This window comes from Microcebus murinus, chromosome 7, assembly GCF_040939455.1.
Source record: "Microcebus murinus isolate Inina chromosome 7, M.murinus_Inina_mat1.0, whole genome shotgun sequence".
Taxonomy (NCBI): Eukaryota; Metazoa; Chordata; class Mammalia; order Primates; family Cheirogaleidae; genus Microcebus; species Microcebus murinus.
In genome coordinates this window covers 17,387,429-17,409,673 of record NC_134110.1, presented here as the reverse complement: position 1 = coordinate 17,409,673, position 22,245 = coordinate 17,387,429, and the positions used below count along the sequence as shown (strand labels likewise).

General features: G+C 49.7%; 1 protein-coding gene across 2 annotated transcripts in view; it reads left to right on the top strand.

Annotated features, from left to right (window-relative positions):
• The window catches only part of PCSK6 (proprotein convertase subtilisin/kexin type 6), a 165,857-nt gene extending 150,474 nt beyond the window's left edge, over nucleotides 1-15,383 (top strand). For both annotated transcript variants that reach the window (XM_076004820.1, XM_012764589.3), the window contains 5 exons: nucleotides 1,486-1,573; nucleotides 5,311-5,414; nucleotides 10,111-10,240; nucleotides 13,466-13,578; nucleotides 13,976-15,383. In XM_076004820.1, the coding sequence (XP_075860935.1) occupies nucleotides 1,486-1,573; nucleotides 5,311-5,414; nucleotides 10,111-10,240; nucleotides 13,466-13,578; nucleotides 13,976-14,073 (533 nt within the window). In that variant the 3' untranslated portion in view covers nucleotides 14,074-15,383. The remainder of the gene's footprint in view (nucleotides 1-1,485; nucleotides 1,574-5,310; nucleotides 5,415-10,110; nucleotides 10,241-13,465; nucleotides 13,579-13,975) is intronic.
• The last annotated feature ends 6,862 nt before the right edge of the window (nucleotides 15,384-22,245 follow it).

Sequence of the window (22,245 nt, the reverse complement as noted above, 5' to 3'; positions counted from 1 at the left end):
TGGTGGTTGAAACTGGGGAAAAGCCCCTCCCAGGAAGAGCTGCCGAGCTGAAATTGGGGGTTAAGTGTGGGCAGGTTTGCAGACCTCTGAAAATGAAGAGGAGTGTGCTGACTGATGTCAACTGGGCTCAGAAGGAACAGGTTGGCCTTTGTGCCACACTGGACAGAGAGTGACCACACCCCTAAGAGGTGGGCAGGGCAGTGGTTTCCCATCTTACAGATGGGGATCGAAGCGGAGAGAGGTTAGAGAGGCCCACCATTAGTTGTGACAGAGCTGGGACTCGAACTCAGAGCAGCAAGACCAGGTGTCTTGCTGTCCCGCCTGTCCCATGAGGGCCGGGGGATGGGCAGGGGCTCTGGGCCCGGGACCAGGACCACATGCCTGTGTCTCAGCAATTCACCTTACCCTGGGAGAGACACCAGAAAGGGTCTGGGTTAGATTAATGGGGGAATAATTCTCAAACAAGTTAAAGAAGCTACCTTGTGACGTTGTGGTTGTGTAGGTAGCAGGCCTTCCCACAGCCTCCTCTGGGGCTCCGCTGTACCGGAGGGGCCACTGGTCCACCCTGTCACGGCGTTGCTGCGGCCACTGTGGAGAAGGAGCCAGGAAATCTTTAAAAACATATGAAGCTGTCAAATAACCAGACTCTCTTTAGAGGGGAAACAAAAAGTCATGCAAGACACATTTCACAGCCTTTGCAAACACCTGCCCTGGGCTGCCAGCCAGACCTGCCTTCAGGGTGGGAGTGACTTTGTCCCCGGCCTCTTCTCCAGGCCACTCTCTTTCACCCAACGTGTCCTCGCTGAGCAGCTGCTTCATGTGTGCAGTGCCACCTGTGGGGCCCCGAGGAGGACACAGGTGTAGCAGGCAGCCCTTGGCTCCCAGGCCCAGAACACGCAAGCACTTAGCAGTGGCGCAAGGTGGTGTTTAATGAGGTGCCAACGGGAGTGACCCAGATAACAACCTCTGCAGATGCAGGTGGGAGTAGGGGTGACCCAGAATCCCCCTGGGAGGTATGATAGCCCATCCTAGGTTCCCATCTCACCGTATATAACCGCAAGTCTTCAGGAGAGGCCCCTGTGAATGCACTAACAGGAGCTAGCACCATTCTCAGCCTCCTGCCACACACACCTGGTCGTGTTTGTAAGGCTGTCCACCTGATTAAACTCCGCCCAGCCAGCCAGGGACTGGCCTCAGTCACTGCTGGATAAGTAGACGCAGGGCCTGTCTCCTCTGGACAGGGACCACCTGCAAAGCCTGGCGGTGGCAGGAGCACTCTACCCTAGAAAAGGAAGGTGAGGATCTGTGACCCAAAGCCCCAGGCACGTGGTGTCATGTGGCCTCTGCTGCCCGAGCACTGTGCCATCCATCCTGGAGATAGACTTGGGGCCGGAGCCATCCTACCAACCCTACTTTGAAATGCTGGGGCTCGTTGGCCCAAATTTGATTCCCGTCAATGCTGTCCCTCCTCTTTTTTTTCTCCAGGCCAGAAAAATTGCCTTAAGTGCCACCCAAGCTGTAAAAAGTGCGTGGACGAACCCGAGAAATGTACTGTCTGTAAAGAAGGATTCAGGTAAATTCCCCTGGAGACCTGAAGAATGCCAAAGCATGGATGCACTTTTTAGTTCCTGCCATCAATTTACCAAGTGTTTGCATTGTTTCCTAAATGCTAAAATTTCAGAGGCCTGGAGGTTTCAGGGTAAAGATTCCGAGTCTGTGGAAATCACGTGTCCATGTAGAGGTAGTTGATTGAGAGGATGGGTGCAGTCTCTGCATTTTACACAGCATTTGGAGGATTGGTCAGAGCAACACTCGATCCCATCACATAAAGTAGCGCTTCCTGCTAGAGGGGGAGGCGCTCCAGCCGGAAGCACAGCTTCTTTTAGGCACCAGTAACTCCACCTACTCCAGTTCCCCTTCCAGTCCCGGCCAGGGCTCAGCTATGGTGGCTAACCCACCTTCTCTCCTCCCCACTCGGTCTGCTCTCTCATTTTTCCCCATCCTCATCACTCCCTGAGGATGCTTTTTAGATTCCTGCTTCTCCCCGTCCCACCAAGCTCAGCCCCGTGAAGCTTGGCACACATTTCCTTTAGAAACATGTTACTGGGTGAATGATTGTTATTGGAATATTTCCAAACATTTGTTTAGCCCATTTAAGGCAACCAAATTGCATTTGATGTAATCAAATATACATTACTTGTTCCTCCAAATTACCGTCTAGATTCTAGAAGCTTAGAAAGCGTTCTGGTGGAACTTGCGCTACGGCCACTCCCACAGTGGAGGGATGGGCACCCAGCTTGCACTGCTGGAAGGGAGGGAAGGGGTCCTGAGAGCAGCTCGTCTTGCAGAGGCGGAGAGGAGAGGTGTGCGGAGATCGCCAGGGCTCACGTTCAAATGAGATTCTGGTGCTGTGGGTCTGGGAGGAGCCTGAGCCTCTGCGTTTCCCGCAGGCTGGCAGGTGATGGGGCTGCTGCGGTCCAGGCGGGGAGCAGCCTTCGCCCAGTGAGGCGCTGGCGGGCGGCAGCTCCTGCCCCAGCCCTGTCTCCTCTCAAATGCTGCTGGGCATATGAAGTTCACCATGGAGGGGGAGTTTTTTAGAGCAAGGAACAAAGGAAGAAAACATACTGAGCATATCTGTTCTTACTCCACATGCACCTCATTTAATATTTGCAGCAACCTATGAAGTAGTTGTAGGTATTATTCACATTTTGCAAACAGGGAGACAAACTGTTTCCCCAGGAGGCGCTACATGGCTGCCTTCACCAGGTTTCCTCCCCCCTGCCCCTTTCTTCCAGATCAGAGTACTGGGGAGGAGAAGGTCCCAAGCACCTGGGAGCCCCGGGGTGGGAAGGAGAAGCAGGAGCCCCAAAGTCACACATCACACCTGCTGTCATTTAAGCCTGTTGGCTGGATGAGGCAGGGTTAGGAGGGAAAGGCTGAACTGGTCCAGGACAGGGATCCCCAAAGGGAAAAGAGCTGAAGAGGAAGGAGGAGACATTCAGCTGCAGCGGTGGCTGGGGGCCAGGCAGCCCAGGAGTGGGTCCTTAATCCAGGCTGGTAACTGAAGGTGTCAGGGAGAGGGGGCTCTGTGGTTCCAGCTCCCTGGAACCTGCGTGTTTCCCAGGAGAGAAGCCCGGGACCACATTTCTGCCTCCAGTCCCACAGGAGGGGATGGGGAGGTGGGAAGTCAGATACTTGGTTCAGGAGTAGCGTCATGGGGAGAAAGTGCTTCTCGGCAGTGGCTGCACAAACAGAAGCTGTAGTTCCAGCAATGATGAGCTTTCGGAGGGGCATGCAAACTCTGAAAACATCGCCAGCTGTAATGCGCAGAGAGCTTGCCTTTATTGCCCAATATCCTCTTAAGCTGTGACTTCAAATCATTGCTGTCACATTGAAGCAACGAGAAAGCAGCCAAGCCGCTGCCTCCCAGCCCATCCATCTCTTTAGGGGGATAAATGCTCGCAGGGGAGTGTCAGTTATTAAAGACGTGATTTAACTGCCATTTGCAGCAGCCCTGACCCCGTGACAAGGCAGAGCCCTGGACAGGCGTCCGCCATCGGGCAGAGGGGCGTGAGCACCCGTAGACGTTTCCTACTCTCACGCAGTCCGTGCAACGCGCTTCACTGCCGGTCACCAAAATGTGTGTGGCTTTTCCCCACGCACCAAGCAGTCCCCCAGTGGACACCAACGGGTGTCCTATAACACATACAGCTCAACTCTGACATGACCAGGGAGCGTCAGATCCCGTGCTTGAGAGCTCAGCCCCACAAGACTGTCCCCCACTTCAGACACCAGCCACGAGGCCCAGAGTCCCGAGTTGTGACCTGCACTTCTAACCGAATGGCTACAAGTCACAGCTGTCTCGGCCCCTTCCTCAGATTCTGTTAGTTTGCTAGAGCGGCTCCCTGAGCTCCAGGAAACACTTGACTTACGTTTACCCCTTTATTGTAAAGGGGGTTACAGGGGATACAGACGGACAGCCACATGAGGGGATACCTAGGGCCGGGTTTGGAAGGGGCCGGAACACTGGAGCCTCCGTCCCTGGGGAGCTGGACGGCGCCACCCTCCCTGCACGTGGGATGTGTCCCACGACCCCAGAGCTCCCCGAACCCTGTCCTTTGGGGGTTTTATGGAGGTTTCATTACATAGGCACAACTGATGACACCATAGGCTGTGAGTGATGATTCAACCTTCAGCCCCTCTCCCCTCTCCGGTGGTGGCACTGAAAGTTCCAGCCCTCTAATCACGGGGTTGGTTCCCCTGGCAACCAGCCCCCATCCTGAGGCTACCCAGAAGCCCCCTCCCTGCCACCAGTTATTAGCATACAGAAAGGCACTTATCACTGAGGTAATTCCAAGGGCTTTAGGAGCTACATTCCGGGACAAAAACCAAATATATATTTCTCCTTACAAATCACAGTCTCATAGCAGGAATCTCTGGATCTGACAGATGTTTAGTGGCAAACCCATTTAAAATGTGTGTATCAAACACACTGCAATCTAAGGAACTGAAGAAATAACAGTAGGTGACATTTATTTACACTGCTGTCTGCCAGACACCGGGAGGTTTACATGCATTTGCTCATTGAGTCCTCCAAACAACCTTATGATTCAGGAACCAATTAACTGGAGATAAAAGCAAGCCGAGGTGCAGAGAGGCTGGCTGGCTTGCCTGAGGTCACACAGCCGGAGGTGCAGAGGCCGCAGCATGGGTGGTCTAGCTTGGAGTCTGTGCCCCTGTCAGCCCTGGGCTGGTGAGACCAAGGTGAGGGAAGGCGTGACAGGAGGGCAGGAGCTGCGTCAGACAGGCCTGCCAGGGCCCAAGGAGGGATTTTATTTCACGTTTGTTGTGAAGCTGGGGAAGGTTTGAAGCAAAGGAGAGGCAGGAGCAGATCCAGGTTAAGGGTCAGCCTTGGAGCCAAACACCCTCCCCGGCCCTGACACACACACACACATACACACACACACACAAGTGCTGACACTTAGAGGGGGACTCGGCCATGAGACCCAGCCAGTGTGCCACCTGCGGTGACCCATATGGCTCCACTTCTCCTCTTGCATTTGGATTTGAGTTGGAGAAAGGGCAGTAAAGAGAAGCCAGCACAAAGCAGGAGAAAGTGTGAGGTCTCAGCCCCTGCCCAGGGACCAGGGGACCCAGGCCACGGGCTTTGGAGAAGGAGCCCAGCACCCACCGCCTAATGCATCTGCAGTGACACAGAGATCCCTCCCCAGCAGCTTTCACTTGCTCTCGGGAAAAGCATTAGAGGGATTTTGGAACAGATATGGAAAGCTGCCCCTTTCTTTTCCACAGCCTTGCACGGGGCAGCTGCATTCCAGACTGTGGGCCGGGCACCTACTTCGACTCCGAGCTGATCCGATGCGGGGAATGCCATCACACCTGCCGCACCTGCGTGGGTGAGTCGCCGCCTGCTTTTGTCTCGTTGCAGAGACAGCCGTGGATAGGCTATCTTGAAACCATGAAAGCCCTAGGACTTCATGGGCTTCTTCTTTTATTGCAGCATTAAAACACTAAAGCAAAGGCCTTACCAGGGGCTGGGGGAGGGGAAGTGGGGATTTAATGTTTCATAGGTACAGAGTTTTGGTTTGGTAAGATGAAAAAAGTTCTAGAGATAGATATTGGCGATAGTTGCGTAACATTGTGAATGTACTTAGTGCCACTGAATTGTATACTTAAAAATGGTTGAGATGGTAAATTTTGTGTTATGTACATTTTACCATAATTTTAAAAATTTCAAACAAAAACCCAAATCACCAAAGGGCCCGCTTTGAGCAGCAGCCGGGGTTTCGGCGTTGGGTAGGGACCCAGCCAGGCTGCAGCGAACAGGATGACAGATGCTCGGCTGCTGGGGGCCGCCGTGTCTGATGCTCAGAGGACTCTGAGAGGCAGGGATGAATCCAGATGGGAGTGGGGTTGTTTTAAAACATAGCCTCAGTGTTTCGTACCTATCCACACTTATTCTGAACATTTTATTCAAAGAGGAAAAGACTTCTATAAACAACTTACATGTTTTATAATTCCCCACAAAGATGATAGCACAGATGTCTCCCAGGCACAGTTTTTATGCAGCAAAGTAGAGAATTCATTTGTTTTATTGCATTTTATTTTGCAGAGTTCTTTGCACAGGTAAGTTGAAACACACCAGGAGTTTGTGGGCTCTGATACATTTTGGGTTAAGCTTTCTCCTCATAGCTGTTCTTCCTGTACCACCACCACCAACACCACCACCACCACCCCCGCACTTGAGTCCTTTCTAAGAAACTCATGTGAGATTGAGCATTTGCAGCAGTCTCTGCTAGATCACAGCTGCCGTGATACTGTTCTCATCAGAAATGCCGCCCCGTGTGGCCATGTGAGCCCCGTGTCACCGTCACCATTTGCTATGCGATCCCAGAGTAGACATGCCTGAGAAGCCAAGGCTATGGCTTCACGTGATGACTAGGGCTGACCCCAGGCTACCTGTGGGACCTGTGCCCTCCTCAGTTCCCTCTTGGGACAGCCCCAAAAGGCACCAGGCCCAGCATTTGGAAGGGTTCCACCTGCTGACAGCTCAGCAGTGTCCCTAGCAGTTTGCTGTGTTGCCTTTTTATATATCATTTTTCTGCTTTCTTTTTTTTTTTTTTTTTTTTTGAGACAGAGTCTCGCTTTGTTGCCCAGGCTAGAGTGAGTGCCATGGCGTCAGCCTAGCTCACAGCAACCTCAAGTTTTTGGGCTCAAGCAACCCTGCTGCTTCAGCTTCCTGAGTAGCTAGAACTACAGGCATGCGCCACCATGCCCAGCTAATTTTTTTTTTATATATATATTAGTTGGCCAATTAATTTCTTTTTATTTATAGTAAAGACGGGGTCTCGCTCTTGCTCAGGCTGGTTTTGAACTCCTGACCTCGAGCAATCCACCCGCCTCGGCCTCCCAGGGTGCTAGGATTATAGGCGTGAGCCACCGTGCCCAGCCCATTTTTCTGCTTTTTTTTAAGAGACAGGATCTTGCAATATTGCCCAGGCTGGCTTTGAACTCCTGGGCTCAAATGATTCCCCCTGCCTCAGGCTCCTGAGTAGCTGAGACTTCAAGTGCACACTACCAAAGCCAGCTCTATCATTTTTGTTCCTTTGACTTGTTTTTTAGCCCAGGTTGATGAAGAAGCATCACTAATATTGATTAATTAAATTTCATAGTCACTTCAACCTATAACATTCTGGCACATGGTTTTATAACTCATTGTTTTGATTTCAGTAATTCCATTTGCTTTCCTTTCTCCAAGCTCCCAGATTGCCTGATGGCAAAAAGCTTTACATAGTCATTGGGAGGTTTTCTCATCTCAATCCGGTGACTTCTCTGTCACTTCAGGTGTTTAATTCAACAGTGTGCAGGTCTAATAGACCTCTTGGGGTGGGGACAGGGATCTCCCCTCCTCCCCATGCCCTCTACCTGGTTCTCTCTAAGCTCCTGGAAGCATGTACATCTGTGCCCAGGCGGCCATCAGGGGTGAGACCCACTTCCCTGCTCCAAGTCACCTGGGGGCTTCTTGCTCCATGTCAGGTATGGACCTCGTTGGAGGCAGCTGTTCTCAGTACCCACTCCCTGTGCCCTGGAGACCCAGGCCCACCTGGCCTTCCCATCTCTGCTCCCACCCAGTGATCACTGCTGCCCACCACCCACGCAGGGGCCTGGGCAGGGTAGTACACAGGGGCAGGGGCAGGTGTAAGTGCCTGGTGGCATCCTCAGAGCATAGTGTGGTGGCATCTGTCCCCACCCGGGGCCCTCAGTGTCCCAGTGCTCTTGGCAGCAGACTCAATGAGGATGAGCCTCTTGTCCTGCAATCCAGATGCATGGAGGTCATGATGCTTGGGGGTGGCCTGTCCATCGTGGGTTGATGCAGTGGACTTGTGGGACTCGACTTACCCCGTCGGTGGGGCACATGCACATGGGCACATGCACACCAAGTCAAGGGGCAGTGGCCAGGAGCCTGTGAAGTCAGCCCTCGCTCCTGAGCATCCAGTGCCTGAGAGAGCATGACTTGAAATAGCAAATAAAAAACACTGCAACACGCCAAGAGAGATAGCAAAAGAAAATGTTTTCCATCTTAATACCTGCAGTGGCATGTTTTTCCTGCTTTTTGAATAAGGACAACATGTTTTCACTTTGTACTGGGCCCGCAAATGATATAGCTAGTCCTGTATAAGCATAACCCATTTTGCTATTATTGTTACGAGCGTGAGTGCTCTTAAAGCATTCAAAGTCTATAAAGACCTGTGACTTAATGGAATTCTTAAAAGACTTCCACTGAGTTCTGAAATTCATAATTTTTAATAGTTGTAAAAGTAGTTTGCTTAGAAAATATATGTTTAATCAGCTTTTTTATTGTAGTAAAATACACATAACATAAAATTTACCATCTTGACCATTTTTAGGTATACAGTTTGGTGGCATTAAGTGCATTCGCATTGTTATGCAACCATCTCATACCATCTCCAGAGCTATTTCATCTTCCCAAACTGAATGTGTTTAACTTTTAAGTTTAATAAATTGAGCATGAAACTAAGTACACACAAGAACGAGCCACCCTAGTGTGGGAGAAGGGGCAGAGGGGGTGACGGCAGGTGAGACACGAGCAGAAGGACAATGGTGGGCACTGCACAGCTCCCAAGGCCCGATGCAGAGTGACGCCCTGTCGTGTCCACCCACCCGCCACACCTGACCTGTGGACACCCCCCACCCTGGAGATCAGCCATGGGGAGAGGCAGGATCGGCCAAAGCACGATAGCAACCTCCACCCTAGAACAACACAAATCAGACAGAATGCTATCGTGAGGGACAGCTCTTCCAGCATATTGCAGGAAAAGGGGGAGGACACCCTACCTGGAGATGTTGGTCCATCACAGAAGCCCAATCACCCCAAAGGGCTGCGCTTCTGCCTCTTGCTTAAAATCCTGTGGCCTCCTTGGCTCCACTCTTCCTGGCTGTCAAAGGAGGAGCTCAGAATCCCCTCCCAGGCTTGCCGCTGTGGTCCTAAGATATGGACCGAGCCCCAGAGCCCTGAGCCTTGTGTCTGGGGTCCCCAGGGCTCCAGAACCTTGCAAAGGGTCTTCCCTTAACATAAGGAGAGGCCCCAGCTTGGTCCAGACTCACTCTGGGAGGAAGAGATACCACTGCATTAGCTGCCAGGCCTCCACCTAAGACTACAATCAAATTAAGTGGGTGAGTCAAAGGTTTCCCCAGGCACTGTGATTGTCACAGAGCTTCTGAGATGGTTCCCTGCCACATCTAACCCTCTAGGCTGTCAGCCATGGCACCTCGCCGCCTCTCTGACATCCCAGCAGGTGCTCCCTGGGGACATCTGGCCCAGAGGAGGCACTCAGTGTAGTCACTGTGGTCCAGCATCTGGCCAGGGCTGACAAGTCCTCCTTTGACTCTGGGCCAAGCTGAGGGTTTTTCTCCAGAGCTTTTGTCTCTTCTGGTCGCTCCTCCCTATCCCATGAGCCCTTTGTCATTTTTCTCCTCTGTTGGTGAAAATCTTTCCTTTTCCCCATGCCACCTTCCCCAGTGTTCTGTCAAATGCAAGCCACAGATGCAATTTTAAGTTGCCTAGTAACCACATCTTAAAGAGTAAAATGAAACAGGCAAAAATAATTTTAGTAACATATCGTATTTAACCTAATGTATCTGAAATATTACCATTTCAACATGTAGCCATATAAAAAATTAACAAGCTGTTGTACATCCTATTTATAAGAAGACTTTGAAACCCAGTGCGTATGGAAAGTACACTCACAGCACATGGCTACTGCACTGGCTCTAGCAGAAGTGGGCCTGGGTCCCATTGGAGGGAAGTGTTTGGCATCAGGGCCAATCACTGTGGCACGGGCCGTGGGGAGGTAGGATCAGCTCGTGCCTTCCGTGTCCCCTTCTGAGAAATGGGGATGGGGATGCCCGCCCCTAGGAGTGGGTGAAGACAGCCCAGCCCTCGACAGGCATTTGGGAAATGCCAGCTGTGCCACTGGCCACAGGTGGTACCCTGGCTCTCCCTACAGCAGGCCTGGGCCATAGTCATCAGTGGCTGTCCCTGTCATCTGCTTCTTTTCCTGCACCTCTCAGGGCCCAGCAGAGAAGAATGTATTCACTGTGCGAAAAACTTTCACTTCCAAGACTGGAAATGTGTGCCAACCTGTGGTGAGGGGTTCTACCCAGAGGAGATGCCGGGTTTGCCCCACAAAGTGTGTCGAAGGTATGGTCTTCCTGCTCGAACCCACACTGCTGGGGATTGGTGGTCAGCTGTGTCCAGCGACAGCCAAGCCTGGTGGCTCTTTCCCCGGGGGCTGGGGGATGAGCTGTGACACGGGAAGCAGAGTAGCCAGGTGCCTGCCCCGCGGAGCTCACACCCCAGTGCAGACTCCACGGGGTGCCCGCGCTCATGCCCCAGCTCAGGATGCACCCTCCCCACTGGTGGTCATCAGGAAAACCATGTTTGGGGCTTTAAAAAAAATTGTTTTAATGAGATATTTAGAGAAAGTAAAAGATCCCAACAGTCTGCTCAATCTAAGGCCATTTCTTGTGCAGTCCATGTGCATGTACTTTAACCGTTCTCACCCTCCCTGCCCTTCCCCCCCACGTGTCCACACACTCCACCATTCTTAGCTGGTGCTCTGGGCCTTGCAGTGTTCCCTTTTGTTGATGGACATAGGCCATTAAAGGAGAAACCATTTGCTTCCGTGCCCTCGAGTCTTGCTGAACGTTGCCCTATGTCGGGACATCACAACCCAGAGCCCAGGCACAGGGCAGGGCAGCTCCAGCTGGGGACCTGGTAGCACTGGCAGATCCACCCCACACGGGGGTCTGGCCCCCAGGCTATGCAGAAGAACTGCTGTGGGTTGTAACCTATTCCCTTAAAAATAAACAAACAAAACCCTATGAGAGACCGCTAAGTTCTTGCACTTATGCGACACACAAAAAAGGGGTCTGCTGGAGGTTATGTATCTGTGCAAGGATCAGCCCAGTCAGTCTACTGAGTTGAAGTAGGAAGCTTGCCACTCATTTGCAAGGTGCAGCCTTGCCGAGTCCTGCACAGCGCCCTGGGCACAGGTGTCTGAAGCAAACCTTTCATTTTAACCAGCCAGCTGGTTTGCAGATAATTAAGTACAGCAACCCAGGGAGAACTTGGAATTAAACAGTGTTAATCACTGTCATTTGTCAAATGCCCTGGAGTTCAGGGTATGCTGAGTATGCACACAACTGTGCAGCTGGACCCCTTCGGGCACCCAGAGGCATTGGCATCCCCTGCCCCCCAGGAGGCAGGCAGCCCCACAAACCTCTCCTTGGGCACTGGAGGACGGGAGTTTCCTGGGTGCTCGTTTCCACGCGAGGGGAAGCTGTCCTTCCCCCTGGAGGGAAGCCCAGGGCTGCAGCTGACACGCCAGGTCTTGGAGAAACACCCCCAGGATGAAACTCAGAGTGGAGTCCCCCCAGGAGGAAGCATGGCCTCGGTCCACTTGCTTCTGCAGGGTCTCTCCCGACTCAGGCAATGCCAGCTTTTAGAGAGCCACGGGTGTCCTCCAGGCCCCAGAATGCTGGCACCATGCTGGCACCATGGCCACTCTCTGCTGCTGTGCCAGGACAGCTCCCGGGAGCACGTAGCCTGCTGGGTGCTGATGTGGAAAAACCAGGCCAGGACACGTGCCCGCCAGGTTGGCCACCCCAGGTTAAAGCTGAGAACAGTCTGTGTTAAGTATCTCAAAAGGGTGCCCGACACCCTCAGGGCTTAGTGAGATGACCTAGCAAGAGTCAGCAAGGACAATCAGAAAGCAAAAGAGAGACCACGGGATACTTGCCTGGGGGGTAGACTGACTGCTTTCACCCCAGCTCCCGGGTTAATGGGGGCAGAGTCTCAGGGGCACGTCTTCTGCCTTACTCTGCGTCCAGATTGAAGCTGACAGCAGCTCTTATAGCAGGTGGCCTGTGTCCCTGGGAATTTGGTGTCGACTCTCACCCGGAACAGCAGAAGGGCAGAGGCGGGTAGGGGTGACTCTGCAGAGCAGCAGGACCAGAGGGCTGCTTTGGGCGTGCCTGCCCTTCAAGGACGTGGCAGGGCAAATTGTCCAAGGTGCCAGATGTAGGGGGACAGTGTGACAAGGGCCAGATCCCTGGGGCTTCCCAAAAGTGCACGAGAAACAGGGTCCTGCACAGCCAACCCTGGCAAGTCCTCTGACCAGCCTCCTCTGGGGTGGCCTGTGGTGGGATTCGGGGAGAGGACAGGCTCCGGGGTGCAGGTTTGTTGGTGGGATTCACACATGACAAACATAGACCAAGGGCCTGCACTTGGGTTTCAGCATCCTCCGGCGCCCTGGGGATAAAAATCCCGTCTCCCATCCAGGCAGAGCATGTGCTGCACCAGGGCTCCGTGGAGGTGGGGTCAGTGGTGGAACCAGAACCCATTTGCTTTGGAAAGAGGCCTGGGGTCACTGAAGGCCTCAGGTGGTAGGGAGGGCATCTGCGCTGAGCCCAGCCTGCCGGGCTCCTGCCCCCATGCCCTGCCGTCCTCTCCGATCTCTGCCCGTGGGGCCTGTCCACCCTCAGCGGCAGCAGTGGGGAAGTGGGCAGCAGAGCAGAGCGCTGTGGGACCGAGTCACCAGGAGCTGGACTCGGAAAAGGCAGTCGTGCAGCGGAGGTGCGCACACGGCCCTGGATGGGAAACGTGCAGATTCAAGCCTGAGGGCAGCGTCAGCAAGTTCTTTTTATAAAGGGCCAGATGGCACGCAGTTTGGGCTTCTGGGGCCATACTGTCTCTGTCACAGCTATTCAGGTCAGCCACTGTAGCGAAAGAGTAGCCACAGACGATACGTAAATGAACGAGTGCCACTGTGGTCCAGTGAAACTGCTGGTGTGGCCTTGGGCCCTAGATCACGTTACTCTGCATTAGAAACAGCCCTGGGTCCATCTCTGGCCAGGCTGGGCCGGAACTGTCCGGGAGGGATTATAGGACATCTCCCCACCTCCCAGGCACAGGCCCGCATGCCGGAAAGGAGGCTTAGCCTGGCGGGTGGCAGCAGCCCCTCCGGTCAGCTCTAGAGTCAGGTTTGTCATGTCCCTAGGTAGAGTCTGGCCCTGACCCCAAGCTATCACAGCCCTGCAGCTGCTGGAGGGAGCACATGGCTCCAGGAGCACGTGTGGGCTGGGTGCCAGTGGCCAGCAGGGCTGTCCTATCCTGGCCACACTCCTACCAACTGGGCATCCACCCTCCAGGGCAATAAGAGGTGGGATAGGAGGAAGGACATACAAACACATGGCCCATGTCTCAGGGCATCGTGGGGGACACAGTGGCAGCCTGTCAACAGAAGACCAAAGCTGAGGGGGCCAGGAGGGGGTCCCAGGAGGGTGGTAGGAGGGCTCCAGGAAGGGAGCCCAGAGCACTGGGGCCTCTTGCCCAAGCTGCAGCGGGGACCGCGTCTTCCCACAGGTGTGACGAGAACTGCTTGAGCTGCGAAGGCTCCAGCAGGAACTGCAGCAGGTGCAAGGCAGGCTTCACACAGCTGGGGACCTCCTGCATCACCAACCACACGTGCAGCAACGGTGAGCGCCAGCAGGGTGGCAGGCCCTCAGCCCCCGCCAGCACAGTTGTCCCAAAAGACAGATGCACGTGGGCCCCAGGGGCCCCACTGGCCCAGCCTGGGTGTCCTCCCTACACCCCTCCCCCACCCCCCCCTACATTCCCCTTGTGAATTCGCCCTGGTCACTTAGACTTAACAAGAGCCTCTGTACATGAGAGGTGCCACCTCTGCCATGCTGGGCTTGTGCAGTCAAGTGCATTGCAGGAGGGGGACTCCAGGGACTGCCCTGGTGCCTCCAGCCTCCCTCTCTGTCCCGCCTACCTGGTGCACCACAGCAAATGTGGAAGGATGGAAATGATCTTAACTAGCCCCAAAGGCTGATCTTTCTCTCCTTTTTCTTTCGTGACATGGGGTCCCAGCTGACGAGACGTTCTGTGAGATGGTGAAGTCCAACCGGCTCTGCGAACGGAAGCTCTTCATTCAGTTCTGCTGCCGCACGTGCCTGCTGGCTGGGTAGGGGCACCTGGCCGCCCACAGAGGGCAGGGCTCTGCTGTCCACCCGTCTGTCCGTCCACCTTCCTCCAGACTACTGGCCAGTCAGGGATGGCGCCCTGCATCTGACAGCTTTATCTGCCCAGGAGCAAGGTCTTTGTGCAGCTTCTCTGGGCACCCAAGCCAGGTGGGTGGTGGCCCTTTAGGAGGTGTTCCCAGAACGGTGATATCCTCTCAAACACTGCTTGCTGGCTACAGTCTTCTGGTAAACTCTAAATAGGAACAAAATGAATTCTGGGAATCCACAGCTCTGGCTTCGGAGCAGCTTCTGGGACCATAAGTTTACTGAATCTTCAAGACCAAAGCCGAAAGGAAAGACGCTTGGCAGAACACATCGCTCTTCTCTCCGTGCTTTTGTGCAGCTCCATAGTAAATCTCACCGGCCTGGCCAGCGAGCTCCGGGCCATCCTCATGCGTGACAAAGGGCCAGCAGTCTACCTGCTCATCTCCTGCCACCAAGCAGTCTAGGGGACAATTTGGTCAGACTGTAAATAGGTTTGAGGGCATAAAAGGTATGACCACTGGGGATGGAGTATCTATTTCTGCATAGTTGGCTGCTTCTGAAACCGCAGCAGTGGCTTAGAAAGTCAAATGCCAAACCCAAATCGGAAGGTTCTTTCTCTGCAGCATTCTCCCTTGAGTGAGCCGTGCTCTCCTTGGTACTGTGTCCTGCCTGTGTCTCCAGGAGTCTTAAGGGGCTGAACGCCCACCTCTACCTGATGCAGAGCCTTCTGAGGAGGGTGCTAAGGAGACACTGAGCAATTCCTCTTAACAAAATGTAAGCCCAGCCCGTGAATTGTTAATCACCCGTCACGTCCCATGTTATGGAATCGCTTCTAAGGTACACTTGGCCTCTACCCTCGGGAGACCTGCTCTTAAGGTGGATGCTCCTGTGTCTGTGTAAATTACGAGCCTACGGGACACAGTCGGATGGATTCTGCCAAACCTGTGTAGGCATTTTATAAGCTACATGTTCTAATTTTTACCGATATTAATTATTTTGACAAATGTTTCATATATTTTCATTGAAATGCACAGATCTGCTTGAACAATTCCCTGTACGACGGGAGTAACATTTGCCTTAAATTTTTTCGACCTCGTCTTTCTCCATATTGTCCTGCTCCTCTCTGTGACCACAGTGCATTGGCCTTGTCCCCATGAGCTGGAGAGAACCCAGCTGTTGTTGTTCATCAAATCCACAACTCCGAAAGAGAAATCGACAAAGCAAATGCAATGTTAACCCTAAATTAATAAAAGAGTTAACATCCCATGGCATAGGAGCCTGTATTTCTTCCTAAGGCAAAAAAAAAAAAAAATTAAACATGAGTGCTGACCAAAGTGTAAAATGGACATCGCTTTATTCGTGGTTTGGGGATCTGGTGTCATTGTGTAGAAGGTCTTCTTTGGGCTTTAACAAGCGTCAGTGTAACAAAGCAGTGGGGGAAATTTCAGAGTTTCAATCCCAGGACATCCTTTGGCAAAGAGACCCTCTTCAGGCCTCAAAGGCCTGCTTGGGTGGAGAGTCTAGAGCCCCCCCCCCACATATAGGATCACCTTCCATCTGTCAAGGAAGAGCCCTCCACAGCCCAGACTGCAAGCCTCTTCACCTGTACCTGCCAAGCATGATTGAATTAGGTTACAGCTTGTCTTTCGCACAGTGACTGAAATCCTTGCTCCCAGGGCTTATGTGCTGCATGGGATTTTTACCATGCTCTCTCTGTGAGGTCAGAAGCTTGTACTGGCTAGGCATCCTTTGGTTGCAAGCAAAGGAAATGTATCAACTAGAACCAACTTAGGAAAAAGCAAAAGTAGGTGAGGGGCATTGCTTTGTGAATGCAGAGTTGATTCTGAATCTCAAGGAAGGGTGCAGCAGCAGGGCCTTGGGAACCCTGGGACCAGCATTAAATGTCAACTGCACCCTCTGTGCACTGCGGTAGCACCCTTCTCTCTCTCCATAGCCTGCTTCTCCAATTGATAGGACAAATTACAAGACCACCCGGTGCATCTCCCAAGTGAGACTTATGCCAAGTGAAACTGGCATCAGTCCAACTCCTTGAGCAAACTTTCAGGGTCTGTCTCTTGGCCCTGCTTTCCCCAGGCACAGGACTTGGTCAGCCTGCCTTGTATTGGTGCTCACCCAGTACCATCAGCTGTGACCACAGGGACAGGCTTGTGCAACAGAATGTGGCTGCAAGGACCTTTGTGCCAGAGGAGGGGAGCAGTGTGCAGCTTTCAGAAAGTGGGGAGAGCCACACACAACCCAACATCTGTCCACTGCAAGCACAAGCTGACCAGAGCTGTCAATGTGAGGCAGTGAAGGAGTGAGTGTGCATGCTTGGGATGTTGTGGCCAGGACTGAGCAGAATATCGAAAAGGAGTCAACCTCCCCCATGAGACTGACAAGGAATTAAAACCAGCAACTTGCTAATTACCCCAGGTACAATGAACACTTTTAGCCCCTACAGCCCAGATATCAATAAACCTGAGCTCTTTGCCCACTGAGAGCTGACACTCTAACATGTGTGAAGCTGAATCAGAAATAAATTCCCTTTATGCCCCAAAGGACACCAGTTATAGGAAGGCAACCAGGCAGCCTCAAGAGCAGGTACCCTCATCAAGTGGTTGGGCCAGCCCGTCCTAGGGCTGACAGGTGGGGTGGGGAGTTGAGAAGCTGTTCACGAAGTCCTAAAGACTAAATGCTACCTTGTTGAAAGGAATTGACCACATAGAGTGCTTGTTCACAGATGGTCCAACCTTAAGGTTAAGATTGTCTGGACTCAGATGGAGCAGGTTACATTTACGGATTTTAAGTAACAGGATCATGGATCCTCTAAATCTGTTGTTTCCCAGACAAGGACACTGAGGCCCGCAGAGGTGAAGTGACCTGCCTTTGATGACACTCTGGAAAAGCTGCTCCCATGCCTGTGCCCAGGGAGCGGGGCTGGCTCTCTGCAGGAGGGGTATCATTCTGCAGCTGCCCAAATGCAGCCACGATGCATTTGTTTTAAACTAGCTTCATTTCCAGTGGGTTTTTCTGACCTTATCCCCTAATTCTTTGGCACATCACGGTGGCCTCCATGTGCATATCCCCATCCTTTCTGACATTACTGACTTTAAAATCTTGTAGCTTTTCAAAGGGCTGGGGAGAACTGGACTTTTTAGAGAAGACACACCCATCATGGGAAGGAGGGAAGATAGAGCTTTAAAAAAGTAAAAGGGCAAATGTGTCCAGGAGTGGAGTGTCCTTGAACTTGGGGAGACCACCATGCCCTGCATTTGCATAATTGCTAATATGGTTGTAGGAGGCCTTTTGCCTGAAAGCTTTGGGTATGTTGGGGCCCTTGAGAGCAGGTGAGGGGTGGACTTTCAGATCTGAGGAAGGAAAAGGAAGGAGGTAGAGAAATGAAGTATGAAAGTTGGACATTTTCATAGGAAAAAGCAGGAGTGATGGACAGTATTATACCAAAGCCATTCTCCAGCATGGTAAGGTTCTGCCCAGCCAGTTGGGAGACAACTGGGTACTGGCTGCTATGGGGAGAGGGAAGAGTTTGCTCCCCCACCCTGGCCTTCAGTGCTGCTCTCCTTCCATGAACCTTCCTGGTTAGTTGTCTAAGGCCTTTCCTGATACTCCAGGATCTGTGTCTTGTCTGTGCATAGAGCAGCACCCTTTGGTGATGTACCACGGAGCTACCAAACCTCAGATCCTGGGGTTCAGTCCCACCACCCAAAGCCCCACCACCACCGCTATGGACCAGCCACACTAAGGGTGACCAGATATCTCAGCCTCCCTATCGAGCCAACAAGAACCGAAGTGCCCAGGGAAGAGAACATCTTGTTGCCAAAAACAGTAGTTCTTAACCAGGGGTGGTTTTTGTATTCCAGGGGACAAATGCCAATGTCTGGAGACATTTTTTGTTGTCACAACTGGAGAAATGTACTTGCATCTAGTTGGTAAAGGCCAGGGATGCTGTTAAACATCTGCAATGCACAGGACAGAGCCCAAAACAAAGAATTATCCAGTCCCAAATATCAATAGTGTTGAGCTTGAGAAACACTGGCCAAAAGAAACGGAATAAAAAAAATTCTGTTTGCAACTTCGTAGAATTATCCTAAAATGAATAAAACCCCATCTGGTTTGATTTATGTCCTTTTATTGTGATGGAAGAAGTGAAACTTGTATAACTTTTGCTTTTTAAAGTAAAGAAATACTTTTGCTTTTTAAAGTATAATACTCCATCACCATCCTTTCTCTAAATGCAGCAAAAGATGGGCCAAGAAAAACCAGCTTTCTGGCTTAAGGACTCCACCTGGTGGTCCTCTCTGGAATTAAGTAAAGTTTGGATTGTTTTGTTGTTTAACTTTTATTTTGAAACAATCACAAAGTGAAATCATAGAAAATTTGCAAGTAGAGCACAAAAAAATATTTTGAACAATTTTGGAGTAAGTTGCTGGTATGATACTTTATGACTTCCCCTCTCAAATACTTTAGTGGGTATTTCCTACAAACAAGGACTTCTACACAACCATCAGAATCTGGAAATTAATATTGATATGTTACTACCATCTAACCCTCTGAATAAATTCTGTTTTTGCCAGTTGTCCCAATAATGTTCTTAGCAAAAGGATCTAGTTTAGAATCACACTTTGTATGTGGTTATGATGTCTCTTCAATGTTCTTCAATCTGGAACAGTTCCTCAGTCATGACTTGACTGTCATGACCTTGAACCTTTTAAAGACTACAGGCCAGTTATTTTTATGCTATCCCCTCAGTTTGTATTTGTCGGAGGTTTCCTTATGTTTTGACTCAAGTCATTTATCTTTGACAGGAATCTCACAGAAGTGATTCTGTGTGCTCCTCATTGCATTCAGGTGGTACATGATTTTGATTTGTTCCATTATTGGTGATGTTAACTTTGATCACTAAATAAGGGTTTTTTTCCCCCTTGGCTATGAAATGATGCCTGCCAAACGATGTCCACTGTCAGTGAAACAGGGCAAAAAATAAACAACCACCACAAGAATTGGAAACAAAGAAATCAAACTATCATTCTCAATATCATGGCTACATATGTAGAAAATCGACAAGAATGGCTACAGACAAACTATTAGAATTAGTAAGTGAATTGCACAAGATTTCTGGATTCAATGCCAATATACAAAAATCAACTGTATTTCAATATACCAGAAACTAATGGTTAGAAAATGAAATTTTTAAATAAAAGATACTATTTATAATAGCATCAAAAACTATCAAATATCTATACTAAATCTAGTAATGAATATATAAGGCCTCTATACAAAAACTATAAAACACTGCTGAAATTTAAAAGGGCCTAAATAAATATAGGGTTATACCATGTTCATGGACTGGAATATTCAACATTGTAAAGATATCAATTCCCTACAAATTCATCTACAGATCCAATACAATAGAAATCAAAGCATGAGTTCTTTTTTGGATACAACATATATCTAAAATTTATATTAAAGTACAAAGGACAATAATCACCACTATAATCTGAGAAAAAATGGGAGCCTTTTAGGGAGACAACTATCAAGTTTTTAAATAATAAGACAGTATATTTTTTATAATGTTGTATAATAAAGACAGTATATTTTACAGTGATAGCCAACTAAACCCATGGAGCAGAATAGCTTGTCCAGAGGCAGACCCTCACATATTTGGACACTTGATTTGGACACAAGAGTGGCACTGCAGAGTGGTGGGAAAAGATGGTCTTTTCAATAAATGGTGCTGGGTCAACTGAATCTCCACATGGGAAAAAATATATCTCAATCCCTAACTTGGACTATACACAAAAATATATTCTAGACAGACTACAGATCTAAATGTGAAGGACAAGAAAGATAAACTGGATTATACTAAAATTTATAACTTGTGTTCATCAAAAGGCACCATTAAGAAAATGAAAAGACAAGCCACAGAAAGGGAAGATATTCACTGTACACATATCTCACAAGGACTCATGTCCAAAAAGCATAAAGAGCTCCTACAAATCAGTTAAAAAAAAAAAAAAAGCCCAATTGAAAAATGGCCAAAACATGTCAACAGACACTTCATTAAAGAGGCTATCCGAATGGCTATAAATATATATAAAGAAATTCTCAATCAGAGAAGTACAATTAAAACTACAATTCGAAAAAAAAATAATAAAACTACAATTAGATACCACTACCAAGCCAGCAGAATGGCTAAAATTAAAAATACAATACCAAATGTTAGCAAAACTAGTATGTACATAATAAGCTGAACAAAAGTAAGTCCTATGACCCAGCAATTCCATCCCTGGGTATGTATTAGTATATGTGTTCACTTAAAGATACGTATTACAGTGCACAGGTACACTATTTATAATAGCTCCAAACTGGAAATTGCCCAAATGCTTATCAACAGTGAAATGGACAATTGTATTAAATAGAATATTGAAACAATGAAATGCTGTATAGCAGTGAGAACTGCTAAATGAACTACCAGTACACCTACACACAAATGTAATGTTAAGCAAAAGACACATAAGGTACAATTTTATTTGCATAAATACAACATTAGGCAAAACAAATCTCTATAAGATGCCAGGAGAGTGGTTAGCTTTGGGGCAAAGGTAGTGACTGAAGGAGAACAGGAGGTGGGGCTTCTGGAATTGGCAATGTCTGGTTCTTATGAGGATGGCAGTTGCTTGGGTGTGTTCAGTTTGCACTCTCTGTATGTATATCGTAATTCAATAAAAGTTCAAAAAGAATCAACTCCAGGTGGATTGTAGAGCTAACTGTGAAAGGTAAAATAATCTTATAATAGATAATACAGGAAAATATGCTGGGATAAAAAAGATTTCTTAAACAAGGCACAGGCACATGCACACATACACAACACAACCTACTAACCCTAAAGAAAATGATAAATTGGACTACATAAAAATTAGAAACTTCTAATCATCCAACAACACTATTATGAGTGAAAGGCAAGCTATAGAGTGTGTTCCTATCCAGAATATATAAAGAAATCCCACAAATCAATAAGAAAAAGGCAGACAATGCAATAGAAAAAAATGAGCAAGAGATCTGAATGAGCACTTCACAAAGAAAGATCGCGGAATGGACAAAAATAGAAGTTTCTCAGCTTCATTAGTTATTACAGAAAAGCGATTCAGAGCAATAGTGCAATATCACTACACACCCACCCATCACAATCGCTAAAATTATAGACTGACAATGCCAATAAGGCTGAGTTTACAAGCCACGAAAAAAAAAATCCTTACACACGCTAGGTGTGGGTATTATTTCAGCCTTTTAGCCTAACTGTTATTATGCATTACCTCTTGGTGATACCATACCCTATGTCCCGGCAGTTCCACTCCAGCAGAAACTCAAGCACATGTGCATCAGGCTATGTACAAGAAAATTCACAGCCGCATAATTCAGAATGGCCCCAAACTGGAAACAACCCTGATGTCCATCAACAGCAGAGTTAAGTTACGGTAAAAGATGGTCAATGGAACGCTCTACAGCGGCAAAAGCTAACAAACCATCCCTGTATGCAACCTGGATTGACTCTGGACGTTATATAGACACAAAGAAACAAACAAAAACTGCATGATTCTATTCATATTAAAAGCAAGCAAAACTAATCTGCGGTGCTGAGTTCGCGGTTGCCTTTGGGTAGAGAGGGAGGATTCAGAACGGTGTTGTTTTTTTTTTTTGGACCCCGGCATGGGCTACGCAGGTGTTCACTCTGTGGTCATTCGTCACACTGTAGACTTCCCTTCCGATTTGCGCATTTTCCTGTGTATCATAGTTCATACTAATATTTAAATGTTTAGAGGCCACATTAACCGCAAACCCTACCGTGCCCGCTGCCGGATTGCGGGGCGGTGGGGCGGCCCCAGCGGCCTGCCGGGAGAAGACCTAGCCCGGGTTCTCACCCTGCAGCCTTGGGCCAAATCCCAAGCCTCGGACGGGAACCTGAAGTCCCGGACCCTGCACCGAATCCCACCGGTCCCGGCCTCCTGGGTGAAGTGAGGACAGTCACAGCTTCCCTTTCCCACCTTGAGGTACACTGATGTATGAAAATGTGCCACTCGAGTGTTTCCACATTTTGCTTAACTTCTGGACAAAAAC